The 12,740-nt window shown below is 47.5% G+C and overlaps 1 protein-coding gene across 2 annotated transcripts in view; it reads right to left on the reverse strand.

The window, feature by feature from the left end:
* LOC119405142 (cell cycle control protein 50A-like) overlaps positions 1–12,740 on the reverse strand; it is an 80,447-nt gene that overhangs the window by 15,308 nt on the left and 52,399 nt on the right. Inside the window, exon 1 of one of the 2 annotated variants that reach the window (XM_049419221.1) lies at positions 42–76. The exons of the other annotated variant lie outside the window; for it this stretch is intronic. Within the exon in view, the coding sequence (XP_049275178.1) occupies positions 42–61 (20 nt within the window). The 5' untranslated portion in view covers positions 62–76. Of the gene's footprint in view, positions 1–41; positions 77–12,740 lie in introns of those variants that run through there. 2 annotated transcript variants of the gene reach the window in all.

The following is a 12,740-nucleotide window of genomic DNA, read 5'->3' on the forward strand; positions in this document are numbered from 1 at the left end:
TTGCGACTGCTCGTCGCATATTTAATCGTTGCCGTACTTACGTATCTGAGGTGAACGACATACGAGGCGGCTGTAGCTCTTCGGTTTTGTTCTTTTTTTTTTTCGGGGGAGCGCAGTATCGTGCGTTTGATTTCTTCGACAGAAGGCCTGAAACTGACTATAGCTAACCAGGTGTTTACGGTGAAATGGCGCCGGAAAATGCAGCGCGCGAAGCTCAATTGGTGTTAGTATTTGACGTCAGCGATATGCAGTGCAGCTGCTTTTTTTTTTCCACTACTCGCGTGTGTGTCTTTGTTACAGCGGGCACGGATAAACACTACATGGACCGTCTTTTTTAAAATAAGAAACACTCGTTCGCGCAGGCAATAGTGTTTTCGCTTTTTGAGCAAATGACCTTTTAAGCCGAGCTGCTTCGAAAAATTCATACGCCAAAAAGCTCTTGCACTGACGTCACTGAAAGCGCCGTGTTGGAGCACCAGCATGTGGGTAACGCGACGTTTCCGATGTCACATTGATGTTATCAAAACCAACGTTTATAGAACCAGGTAACCAGAACCTGGTTCTATAAACGTTGATCAAAACATCACATGCAGGTTCTTTCATTATTCAAGCAGAGACGTTCCCTGCCGCGTCGTTTTCACATAGACGCAACTTGTTCGTCATCAAAGCCGCCATTCGTGGAGTCCCAGTTCCTTTCAGAAGCTGCGTCCATGACGTCACGTGCAAGCCATCTACTATTCGCTGGCTCACAAATGATACGCGCAGGTGGAGGTCTAACATGTCCGCGTTCTGTTTTTTTTTTTTCGTTTAAATGTGGCATTTGCGATCGCGTAGTTTAGTCCCATGCAGTGCAGTATAAATTGCGATTGAAGTAGATGGAAGAAAGGGGGGGGGGGACGAGTCTAATTATTCCTGTTTACGCAGATGTAGAACCAAAGAGAAGTTTTATTAGTGGCACGGCTACCGAGCGACACTCTTCAGGCGCCGGTGCGAGTTGTCCGAGAACCTTGATAAAAAAAAATTGTGGCAACTACGCGCTACTTGTGCGAAGACTGTGAAAACAGCGGGGCTGGTGACATCCCCTCCTCTCCACCCTCGCTTCCCTTTCCCATCCCCTTGCTGGATGCTGGGCTTTACCCTCTCCCTACTCCCACCACTTCCCTTGCACCTCCTGCGATACTATACATAGCTTGCATTGACGTCACCGTGGCCGCCATCTTTGAGAACCAACTGGTTGAGACGCAGGGTGAACTCTTGCTCGAACGCGCGGAGCAAGAAACGGTGACGTCAGATTAGTTCCGCTGCCCCCTCCAATCCTTCGTGTTCCCCCTTGGCGCAGCTAACGAACAGAAGAAACGGGGAGAGAGCACAGAAGAACGCGCGGGGAGGGAACGTCTGGGTGTCCTCCGCTGAAACGACACTCTAATGGGATAAAAAAGTTACGGTGGCCGCCATGTTTGTGAACCAGCGCAGAGAACATGTCTGTGACGTCACGTGCAAGCTATGTGTATACATGGCTATGCTGCGCTTTCTTTCTCTCTCTCTTTCTGTTTATTTATATCTCTCTATCTATCTATTTCTTTCGCTTACTTTCTCCGTGTTTCTTTCTATCTATTCATTTCTCTTCTCTGGCCATAGCAACGCAGTCATGTTTGAGAAGCGTGAACTGTTGGGCTATAGTTGGTGTGACGTGTGGGTGTGTGGTTTGAAGAGCGAAAACTTGACGCTAAAACTACATCGACGAAAGGGAGTACAGACATGGAAAGACGCTCAGTACAGACAGGAAAGCGTCTTTTCTTATCTTTCGTCGACGTCAAGTTCATCGTCAAGTTCTCGCTCTTCAAAAACCACACAAATCGTATATGTGGTCCCCGTAAATTCTCGTTCTGCCAGCGCGCCTGGACAGCCGTGTGCTAACGGCGCTCTCCTATCGGCCGTGGGTATACCTGGTTCGATTCCCGTCTCGCCAGGAAATTTTACATTGGTTTATTTATTTCTTTCCCTCGTCTCCAATTGTATTTTCCTCTCCCCCTCCAACGAGTTCCTAGGCGGCACACTCGGCGAAGCTAGGCGCAGCTGTGCAAAGTGGTTGCCATAGGCAACGCGAGTTTCTGAGAACAATCCAGTGCCGAAACTCGAGCTTCGACAGATCCGCTATTAAAATTAAAAAAAAAATATTAATGTTGGATGAAATGTGTTAAGCTAAGTGTTTCACATAGAGTGGACATTAAGGCTTGTCATAAATTAAAATTGGAGTAAGTTGCTCGATCGTAAGAGGAAAACAGGTGATGGTGCTCGCGCCCACTGCAGAGAAGCGAGTGGGAGTGCTTACTGTATATTCTGCTAAGGAACAGCAGTGTTTAGAACAAAGGTGGATACTACGTAAAGGAGTACAGACGCGAATTTTAAGTATTTGAGAACCCTAAAAAGAGTATGGCGATGCCTGGGAATGCATCCAGTATATTTTTAATACCGCTACCTTAAAACACACACACTTTCGGTTTCGACATCGAGGGGGCGGCTGCTGAGTGACGTGTCATCTCAGTGTGACGTCACGGGGAGACAGCAACTCTGCGACCAGTGTTGTACGTAACGCGTTACAAGTAATCGATTACTTGTAATCAGTCACATTTTCTTGTAATTTTGTAATATAATCGATTACTTTTTCGAAACAGTAACGTTCCGAGTAATTCAATTACATTTTCTTGTAATTGATTACCGGTAATCAATTACCTTTTTTTCTTCCAAAATCGCCCCGCCACGGTGGTCTAGTGGTTGTGGCGCTCGACTGCTGACCCGAAGGTCGCGGGATCGAATCCCGGCCGCGGCGGCTGCATTTTTGATGGAGGCGAAAATGTTTGAGGCCCGTGTACTTAGATTTAGGTGCACGTTAAAGAAACCCCAGGTGGTCGAACTTTCCGGAGCCCTCCACTACGGCGTCTCTCATAATCATATCGTGGTTTTGGGACGTTAAACCCCAGATATTATTATTATTATTATTATTATTTCTTCCAAAATCAAGTTGTAGCCAGTCTTAATCGAGAGCCAGCAACAGGGAAGCGCGACGCTTCATAGAGGGCATGGACACGAAGCACTGCGCAACTACGAGCTGGTGCGCAAGGTGTTCATACGTTATAACACCGCCCTTCTCTCCAGCGCATGCATTGTGAGAGTGTTCAGTGTAGTAATTGACATCTCAAAGGGGCCCCTGTAGCACCTTTTCAGCATGGTCAGAAAACGCTGCCGCTCGGTAGTCGAGGCTCCTGAGAACACGCGAGCCACACATTATAGCGCGGCCAGTGGCGTGGAATTATTATTCTCAAAGTCAGCTAGAAATCGCTCCCTCTTCTCTCGACACCATAAGCACAAATGACCGCGCCATAAACCCAAAGTCCACGGCCCTTGGCTGATTTGAGCATCCTGAGCTGCACAGTTACCGCGGAGGCCGCGGGATGGCGCCACGTGCCCGCGCTCGCGATCACACTGAAAGTAAGCCGCGCGATCGAATAAATAAAAAAAAAAGTCGCCCGCATCTTCCCATGGGGGGAACTCAGTAAATGCGTCGCAGAGTGGTGGGGGTATCGCGTGAATGTTGCGTAACTTGGTATGGTTTGGGAATGCTTAATTGTTACGCGATGCGCACACCAAGTACGACTTGAACGGCTCCAGCGTGCACGAAGTTCCGGGTCCGCAGCTCGCTTCAAACGCTTGCGTTCAGCGTCGTATGCTCGTCTCTTCTGCGTTGCTTGCTGTTGTTGACGACGATGAGGGTGGAGTGACGTTGCCTTCAACGAGTGGTGGGACGCTGATTGAAGGTACTGTTGCTTCCATCGCATCTACTCGAGTCAAGCAAAGCGTCAAGCGAAAGCCAAGTAAAGACGCCCTTGACTGAATTCCGAACGCGCGCTCCGCCGCTTATATACACACCGCCCGCGTTCGAGGGAGAGGAGAGGCTTGCTGCCGGCACGAGACGAGCCGAGCATGCGCAGTGGGGGTGTGGACGGCGGCCGACGCCGCAGCTGCGACTAAGAAATGCTCCGCATTTAAAAAGAAAAGTGCTCAAGGTAATGACACGCGCTGACGCAGGGGCGCATCTTCTTGCCTCCTTGTCGTCACCCTCCCTGCGTAGCTTTCAGCGCGTTCGCTAGTACCAAGAGAAGGCGTTGCTAGTGCTGAAGTACTAAAGGAGTGAGAAAGCGCTTTGCGACAAAACCCTGTAACTCCGCTCGTACTTGACGGATTCTAAACATCTTTTTTGTGGCACTCGATTCGTGAGGCAATAAGATCTTGTCATGATGCCAATAGACGATTACTTCGAAGAGTGTTGCAGGGCCCCTTTAACGAGAAAACGTGGAAGAATCAACGACGACAAGTTTCAAAATGACGCTCGTTGAAAGTTATAACAACGTGTAACACTATTTCACAGAGGCCAGAGTAAGCACCCTTCACGCATGCCTCCAGCCTTCTCTCTACCATGCAAGCCACAGTAGTTCGTTGTAGTTTGAGCAAACTTGTATTATTGCGTTACGGCAATAAAATTTTGAAGGAAAGTAACGCAAACGTAATCGATTACATTTCTGTAATTGCTTAGTTACTTTCTTGGAGCTGTAATTGATAGTAACCTTAATCAATCACATTTTTAAAGGAAGTAATTTGTATCGGTTACTTATTTTTTGTAACGTACAAATCTGCTCGCGGCGTACTAGCGTCCGATCTGTCATCTGCTCGTGATGCAAGCAAACAACGATGAGCGAACTGTCGTCTAGCGACCCCGGCAGTGATTTCTGCGATTTAGGCTGCGCGCAGGATGCAACGTTCGCGAACTCAGGGGAACTGCGTTGACTCGTCGGGATAATGTCCATTGCGAAGGGGCTGGCTTGCTGATGCTCAGCGAAGGAAATTTTAAAATCGAAGTAAAATATTTTATATGTGCTGTGTGACTCCAGAGTGGGGGGAGCGTTAACACTGCATGCATACCAAGGAAACGAAAAATGTCATTTAGTAGCGGCAGTCGATCGGCTGCCGCTACTAAAGAAATAGTCCCGCTCATGCATTCAGCAGTGTTCTCCGAAGGCGGAGACCGCCGGCTGTCCGACTCATGACGTCAGTTTCAGTTCGCGCCCGTTGGTGCAGGCTTAGAATACATCCGCTTTTCAGAAGGAAATGCCGCGGACTTCTGAAGTATTCGGCTATATTATGGGTGGGAGATCGCTTTACCCGTCTATGCTGGGTGACGAAATGGCAATGAAAGCAGCGCTACAGTGCTACGGCGTCAACGGAGCCAACCCCTGCTTGTGAGGTACATCAATACTACATCAAATGACCACGTCAACTGCTCTGCGGTCGTCGCAAGGTTCCTTCGATTTATTTTACTAAGCTTTACAGCGACCCAAACTGGTGATGGCCGAAATCATGGAAAAGCGTCGGAAGCTTGAATCTTTTAACCTCACATGATAAGTGCTGCCGAATATATCACGTTTTACGATAATAATTATAATAATTGTCTGGGTTTAACGTCCCAGTATAGTAGTAATAGAATAGACTTTATTTAGTCAAATTCATAGGCCGAGCATTTCGACCGCCTGCGCGACCAGTCGACGCTGTTGTTCTTCCCCTTCGGCGCCGATCCAGTCGAGCCAGGTGGTGATGGAAAGGGAAGGGGGAGGATAAGAGCTGGATTGCTGAGCAGTTGGGGCAGTAGAAAAGGCAGTGTGACAGGTCTGCATATGTAGAGGGGCAATTGGGACAGCAGGGGTCAGATCTATATTTACAAAGAAAAAGGCGAGAGGAGATGATCAGGCAATTCATTTGGATGTGCATGCCGTAGAATTCGAGCCTCTAGCAGAGTGAGCGATGGATGAGGAGGAGGGTAAAGAACCTTGTCGAGTCGGAGCTGGAGGTATGCCTCCCTGATAGTATGGCGCAGGGAGATCTTAATTGCCATCGTTCTTCACGGAGCTCGCACTGTCTTCCGAAAGTGTGGACCAGGGAATGAGCGGTGCCGCGGTGCAATATATCGCGGGCGAGCAGGCGATCCAGCTCATGTTGCCGTCAATCCCCGAGTGCCCAGGAACCCAGCGGAGGAAAACAGTGGAAGGTTGGACCCTAAATAGAAACATTGTAGATTACTTTAAATGGACTGAGTGCTGGGCGAGTTGGTACTCGATTACTACGAAAAACTGCGCAATATAAACAGGCACTGCGTGTGTCTTCCCTGTCCCTGTTTATTTTGCGGTTTTTCGCAGTAATGCAGATTAGCGGCGAAAACATGACTAAGGGACCACTAATGTGATATATATACACATATATATATATATATATATATATATATATATATATATATAGTTGGGTTTATCGTCCCAAAACCGCGATATGATTATGAGGGACGCCGTATAGTGGAGGGCTACGGAAATTTCAACCATCTTCAACCATCTGGGGTTCTTTCACGTGCACGTAAAGCTAAGTACTCGGGCCTCAAGCATTTCGGCCTCCATCGAAAATGCGGCGGCACAAAGTTGTTATTTTCGCGTGTCTATACTGGAACGCCGTTGATTGAACCGCGCTCTTCGAACGTGCTAGTGTCGTCAGCAAAGCTATCCTCCGCAACAGTATATTGAGCACGTTGAAGTTAAATGAGCGCCATTTGTCCACTCGGTAAAACGTGTGCTGATTGTGCACACGCTTTGTATTTCAAGGACGGTCGAAGCAACACGCAGTGCGTAACTATAGCGAGTTTTAGTATAGTGGATAACAGCAAACGCAAGGATTTAGCGTTAGCGTTAGCGTTGCGTGCTCCTAACTGCGCATGAGCAGAACGTAAACGTAGCCCGAGCCAGCGCCTGCGCTGCCCGAGCTCTTACGTACGAACGCTAAAGCACGCAAGAGATCCCGTACGTAGGGCAAGATGGCGGTGCCTGTTGAAGCGAGAGCCGTCCACTTCGAATCTTTGTAGCCGTCGTCCTGCATTACTAAACTTATTCATTCCCTAATAATGTTCGTATTTGATTTAGATTTGAGTAATGAGGCTTCGCCAACCGTGTACCGCCGATAAAATAGCTCCGTTTTGAGATACAAAGTGGATTCGCGCTGAAGAAGGCTTAGCAAGATTTGCTTGCAAGGTTCGCTCATGTTTTCTGTAGCAGCGCAGAGATGGCGACGCTGTCTTTAGTCGCCTCTTTCCAAGATACGGCCACAAGTCAAGCAGATACATGTCAGGCGTCGCTTCCCTTCATGCCTTTCGCGGCAGTGCATGAATGTGACGCGTGATGCGTCCCAGCTTAAAAAGGCCAGGTAAGAGGGGTCTTGAAGAATTCTCGAACGCGGCTTGTCGACAGAAAACTATAGTGCCTAGAATACCAATGTGTCAGAACTCAGCACTTCTGCAAACGCGAAATGGAGACGCAACAGTGGTGACTTTGGATCAGCTCGACTTGGTGGGGCTTTTGTGGATTCTACAGTCCATTTAGTGTTTTTATGTCTAGATGGCGCCGTATGATTGCGTTAGCGTTAGCGGGAATGCCTTCCGCTGTACTAAAAGACCACTAGTTGACACGCAGCGCGTTCCGTTTTAGCGTTAGCGTTTAGACACACGCTGACGCTAACGTAAGCGTTTCCCGCTATACTAAAACTCGCTTATAGGCTCTACGTTTGGTGTGTACAATCAAGGGGGTTTGATTAGACCTCCTGGTCCGTTCAGAGGATTGGCGCGTTTCCCACAGCGCGTGTTGCTTGTTTTTCCCCGAGGGTTTCATTCGCGCAAGCCATGGCGCTGAGGACGCTTGGCGCGCTTTCACAACACTGGCGGAGTTTCGCCGAGTCTCAGTTAGGACCACACTCTAAGAAAAAAAAAAGGGTGTCGTTTGACTCTTCTTTGCTACACATGTGACTCTTCCATGTATAAGTCTCTTTAGAGAGTCACGTTGACTCTCTTTAGGAGAGTCGTGGGACGCACGACTCGCCAAAAGAGAGTTACGTGTGTCTCTTTAAAGAGAGCTATACTACATCCCACGACTCTCCTAAAGGGAGTCAGCGTGCCTCTCTGAAAGGGAGAGTCAAATGTGCAGCAAACCCTTTTTTTTTTCTTTGAGTGCATATATCAGTCTGATATTTTATATGCATAACAGTGAAAGCTCGTTAATTCGACACACGTTAATTCGGAAAATCGGATAATTCAGACGTGTTCTCTGGTTCCGGCCAGCGTATGCATTGTTTTAAACGGCATCAAACTCTCGTTTTTGGGTCATTTTCGGCCGCAACCCGGTGTTCGTCACACATGTTTTTTCTCAAGTTTGTTCATGAGCTATATAGACGTAATTGCTCTCAACCGTTCTCTTGTTGAGGCACGCCATGCGGTCACCATGCTGTAAAGCATAGCCGTGGAACAAAAATATTTCAGAAGCGGCGTCCAGCTTGCGGTCATTCTGGAGATCAGTATCGGTACGTTTCTCGAAACCTTGCAGCAAATCTCCTTGCGAAGTGACTCACATATGGCATATGGGAAATACCTGCTTTCAAATGGCAACGTTAGCTGACATTTTGTCCAAATTCCGCCTCCACCCCCACCCTCAACATTGCTCACTGTCCTGGCCTTCGCGGGATTAAATTCCGTGACTGCGGCCCGCTAGCCGAGGTGAGTTTTGAGACCCTTGGTATCTATAATATACACATGGACAAGTTTTGCCCTCGGGCACTTGCCGCGCTCAATAATACAGCGCTGCCGATAATAGCTCCCGCAGCTGTGGAAGCGATCGAAAATCGTTCCTGTACAGGAAAGCGCGCGAAGCGGCCCTTCTCCCATTTCGCCCTACGGTCGATCGATACATTGATTGATTGATTGATTGATTGATTGATTGATTGATTGATTGATTGATTGATCGATTGATTGATCGATTGATCGATTGGTTGATTGATTGATTGATGGAGTGATGGAGTGAATTCCCGGTGCTCGGGATATTCATGCAAGACGCCGCACTAAAGCATTGGGGTAGCCAGGGGGATGGTTTGGGGGGGGGGGAGGGGTTCAAGCCCCCAGAACTTTTGCATTTCGTGCGTGCATATGCCTTCAGTTTTCTTTCCTCTAATTATGTTCTATAATCCGCTGTGTTCCCCGCAGTACACATTTTTGGCTACATTTTTCAATGTTTCAAAGGTAAAACATTCGCACCGCCCATACAAACGCGCGCACGAACATATATACATAAAGGAAAGTCGGACCCCCCCCCCACCTCACCGAAAAAAAAAAAATTGTGGATATACGTGCCTGCACTAGAGCGCCCAGGGATAACTTTATCCATCTTGTTAGACACAGCATTATAATTAGAACTAACAGAAACGAAAGCTAAGGAAATTATAGGGGATGCTATTTGTAGTAATTATGATGTAAATGCGAAGAAAGCAAAGGGGACGAAAGAATTACTTGCCGCCGGCAGGGACCGAACCTGCGACCTTCGAATAATGCGGTCCCTGCAGCATGTGTCGTCACACAAGTGACAACGTATATGCTGCAAACAGCGCGAGAGCGGTTCGTGTTCGAGCGCTTGTGTGTGTCGCATTCTCCTGTCTTTCGTCCCTGAAGTTGCGCTATGTAGCTGTTCTAATTTTCAGGACTAATTATGGCAGCATCAGACTACGTGACTACGTACAGCAAAGTGATCGACTCCATAATCAAGCTTCAAGGCTCTTCCGCTAGGCTACGCGCCATACCGATTTTTTGTTACTTTTAAACACGATTTAAAAATATAAGTCCTACTCACAACGCCAAAAAGGACGCTGGAATCTGTCACTATATTCCACGGTCTTTTTCATTTCTACCAGGATCTAATCACACGTTTTGGCCAGTTGTCGGTCTCTTTAAAGGGAGTTATATATGTGGAAAGTCACGACTGACCATAGGCGGTAAAATGACCGTTTTTCCCCTCTCTTTTTCCTTATGGTGTATATACACCTCTTTAACGAATGCTTCCTTGGTGCCGCCACAAGTTCTCTGTGGGCTTGAGTTATGGCTCCTTTACGAGATAGTATATGCAGTAACGCCGAATGGGCTGTGGTACTACTCTACTCTGGGCTGTGGTAAATATGCGTGAGCCTCGAAAAATGCACTGCCGAGGCAGTGACGTCAGCGTGCATCAGCCTTTTGTACTCCCGCGCCACAGTCCAGATATGAGGTGCACCCCCACTCCGTTGAAAAGGTCTATAGCACTGCGCATAATCATCTCAGGGACAGCTGCGCGCAGATCTTCCATACTAGAGTGCGAAGGACACTGGCTCGCTTACCTTTTGTTATAAACAGAAGCTATAACCACGAGACCTCGTTGTTGCGTACACGTTGTATTGCAATTCGGGACGACCTACCGCTCATCCGTAATAGACTATACGTCGTACTTTAAGTCTTCAACCATTTTTCTTAAGCACAAAAGCTTTTGCGCGGTGATGGCACACGCGTTTCTATAAACTAAAGAGCGGGCAACTGAAGTTCACAGTTGTTGCTAACTGACCTCCCACGCTTCTGTTTGCATATGCGACGGTTTTCAGTGTGGTGTTTCAGTTTGTGTTGGTCTTTAAAACGTGTATGCTCAGAAATGTGCAGTTATACTACAATGTGTTAGTATAAACTCCTGAAGCGCACACATTGTGTCTGTGCGTTCTTGTTTTCGACTCAATGCACAGCAGGTGACCTGTACAACGAGACTTCCCTGTTCGGGTGTGGAACGTGTGCTTTTGTCTGTGTGTGGGCGACGGCGATGGCTGTTCGCGAAGCATAGATATTCTTTCTTACGTTGTAACCGTGAGCGAGCCCAATTCGGCGTACATCTATACACACGCGAATATTATAACACTAAAACAGGCACGCGTTTCGCAAAGGCTAATGATGTTGTCTAACACACAGCCTTGCTACCAGAGGCACCGAAGAAGCCTATCTACACCACCCCAAACTGAGTGTCATACATTCAGCTGCTGTATACAAAGCGTATAGGTATACAGTGTACTCTACAGAGGCATCAAGGTATCTTCATGCAATATCAACGCTTGCGAGCCCTCTTTACGTTTGTGTTTACAGTATATACAAGGCGTTTCAAATAACTCGCGCCAAGTATTCAGAAAAGAAACGTACGGGCTACGCGCAATTGGCCCAGTATTGTTCTGAGCCGTATGCAGCAGGTCATGACATTTTTTTCCAATCCGCCAGGCTGGGTAATGAACAAATAGTATTGCTTAATTAGCTTTCAAAATGTCGACTCTAGCGAAAAAATCTTCGATACAACAGTTGTAGCGCTTGTTCAGAAGCGCCGGATTATTTCATCTGTGCTAAGATAACTGCCGGTTCGCCATGTTGGTTAATTAACAAAGATTGCTTAAATAACTATTAATAAATAGTGTGACTCTAGCGAAAAAAACCTTCGACACACGGGTTGTGGCGCTTGCTCAGAGGCGTCGGATCACTTCATCTCTGCGAAGAAAACTGCCCTCTTTAATTTTTTCCAGCATCTCTTTAAAGTGCGCGAAATTTAAAAAAAAATGCTTGGCGCAAGTTAGCCAGAACACCCTGTATGCGTGTGCAGTACTCATAGACTGAAATAGGACAATTTAGGGCTAAGTAATTCACACGTTTTCGTTTCTACCGTCTTCAATTTGGGTCGTATCGGCGTTATTTCGACTCAGACGCGTAGATCAGAACCGACATTATCTTTAGAGACCAGATTCCTCGCGACATGACGTGGTTTTCTCGAGCAATTGCGCATACAAATCGTTATACTAAAAATTTCGATGTCGCGTTTGAATCCGTGAGTGTACTGTACGCACATGCACACGTACAAACACACACACACGGACAATACGTGTATATAGGTCGAACTCCCCCCCCCCCCTCCCTTGAAACAAAGTCCTCGTTACGCCCCTGGCTCCATCTATGGGAAAACAAATGACCGCATCATGCATACGAGGGCCGATAATATGAAGAGGGGGCAAGAAATTGAGAGCGGGGCGCTTTCATTGAACCGTGTCCTGTGGGTTGACTCGTTGCGAAAGCTGACACTGTTCGTTACGCTCATTGCGATGCCTGCCCCGCGCGCTGTTTTTTTTTTTTTTTTTTTTCCCCTGTTATATCCAGGTCGTTTCCTGAGAGGGACGCGCACGACCGCGCGCATGGTCGGCTCAGTGGAGACGTACGTGGCACGTCACGGAGCTGTATTCGTGGCAAAAACAGCGCAAAAAAGAAAGAAAGAAAGAAAGTAAAGAAAAAAGACGGCAACACGAGACGAAGAACAACACAGGGCAGGCGCTGAACCAACAACTAACATCTAGTTGGGAGTTCAGCGTCTGTCCTGTGTCGTTCTTCGTCTCGTGTTGCCTTGATTTGTTATTTCTTTCTTTTTTTTGCACGCTATTGTAGCTGTATACTATACCATCAAAATCCATGGGCGGGGGGGGGGGGGGGCACGTATTTATTCAAGGCAGCTCTTGAAGAAGACGAGACCCCTTGTCGGAACGATGGATCGAGCGCCACCCCCTGTTCGAGGACTTCTTCATCTCATCACCTTCTCCGTTATTCGTATGCGAAGCACAACCAAAATCCACGCCAATTGCTCTGTGTATACTCATCATGCTTCCCTATACGGTCGCCTGCATCGATGTCCACCGTGAAAATTCATCTTATCTTCATGTTCAATTGTTATGCAATCCGTCACGTTCCCAGTGCTCATTTGTCTTTACTCTTTCTTTTTATCATTGCATGCTTTGCTCCA

The sequence above is a fragment of the Rhipicephalus sanguineus genome, chromosome 9, assembly GCF_013339695.2.
Source record: "Rhipicephalus sanguineus isolate Rsan-2018 chromosome 9, BIME_Rsan_1.4, whole genome shotgun sequence".
Lineage (NCBI taxonomy): Eukaryota > Metazoa > Arthropoda > Arachnida > Ixodida > Ixodidae > Rhipicephalus > Rhipicephalus sanguineus.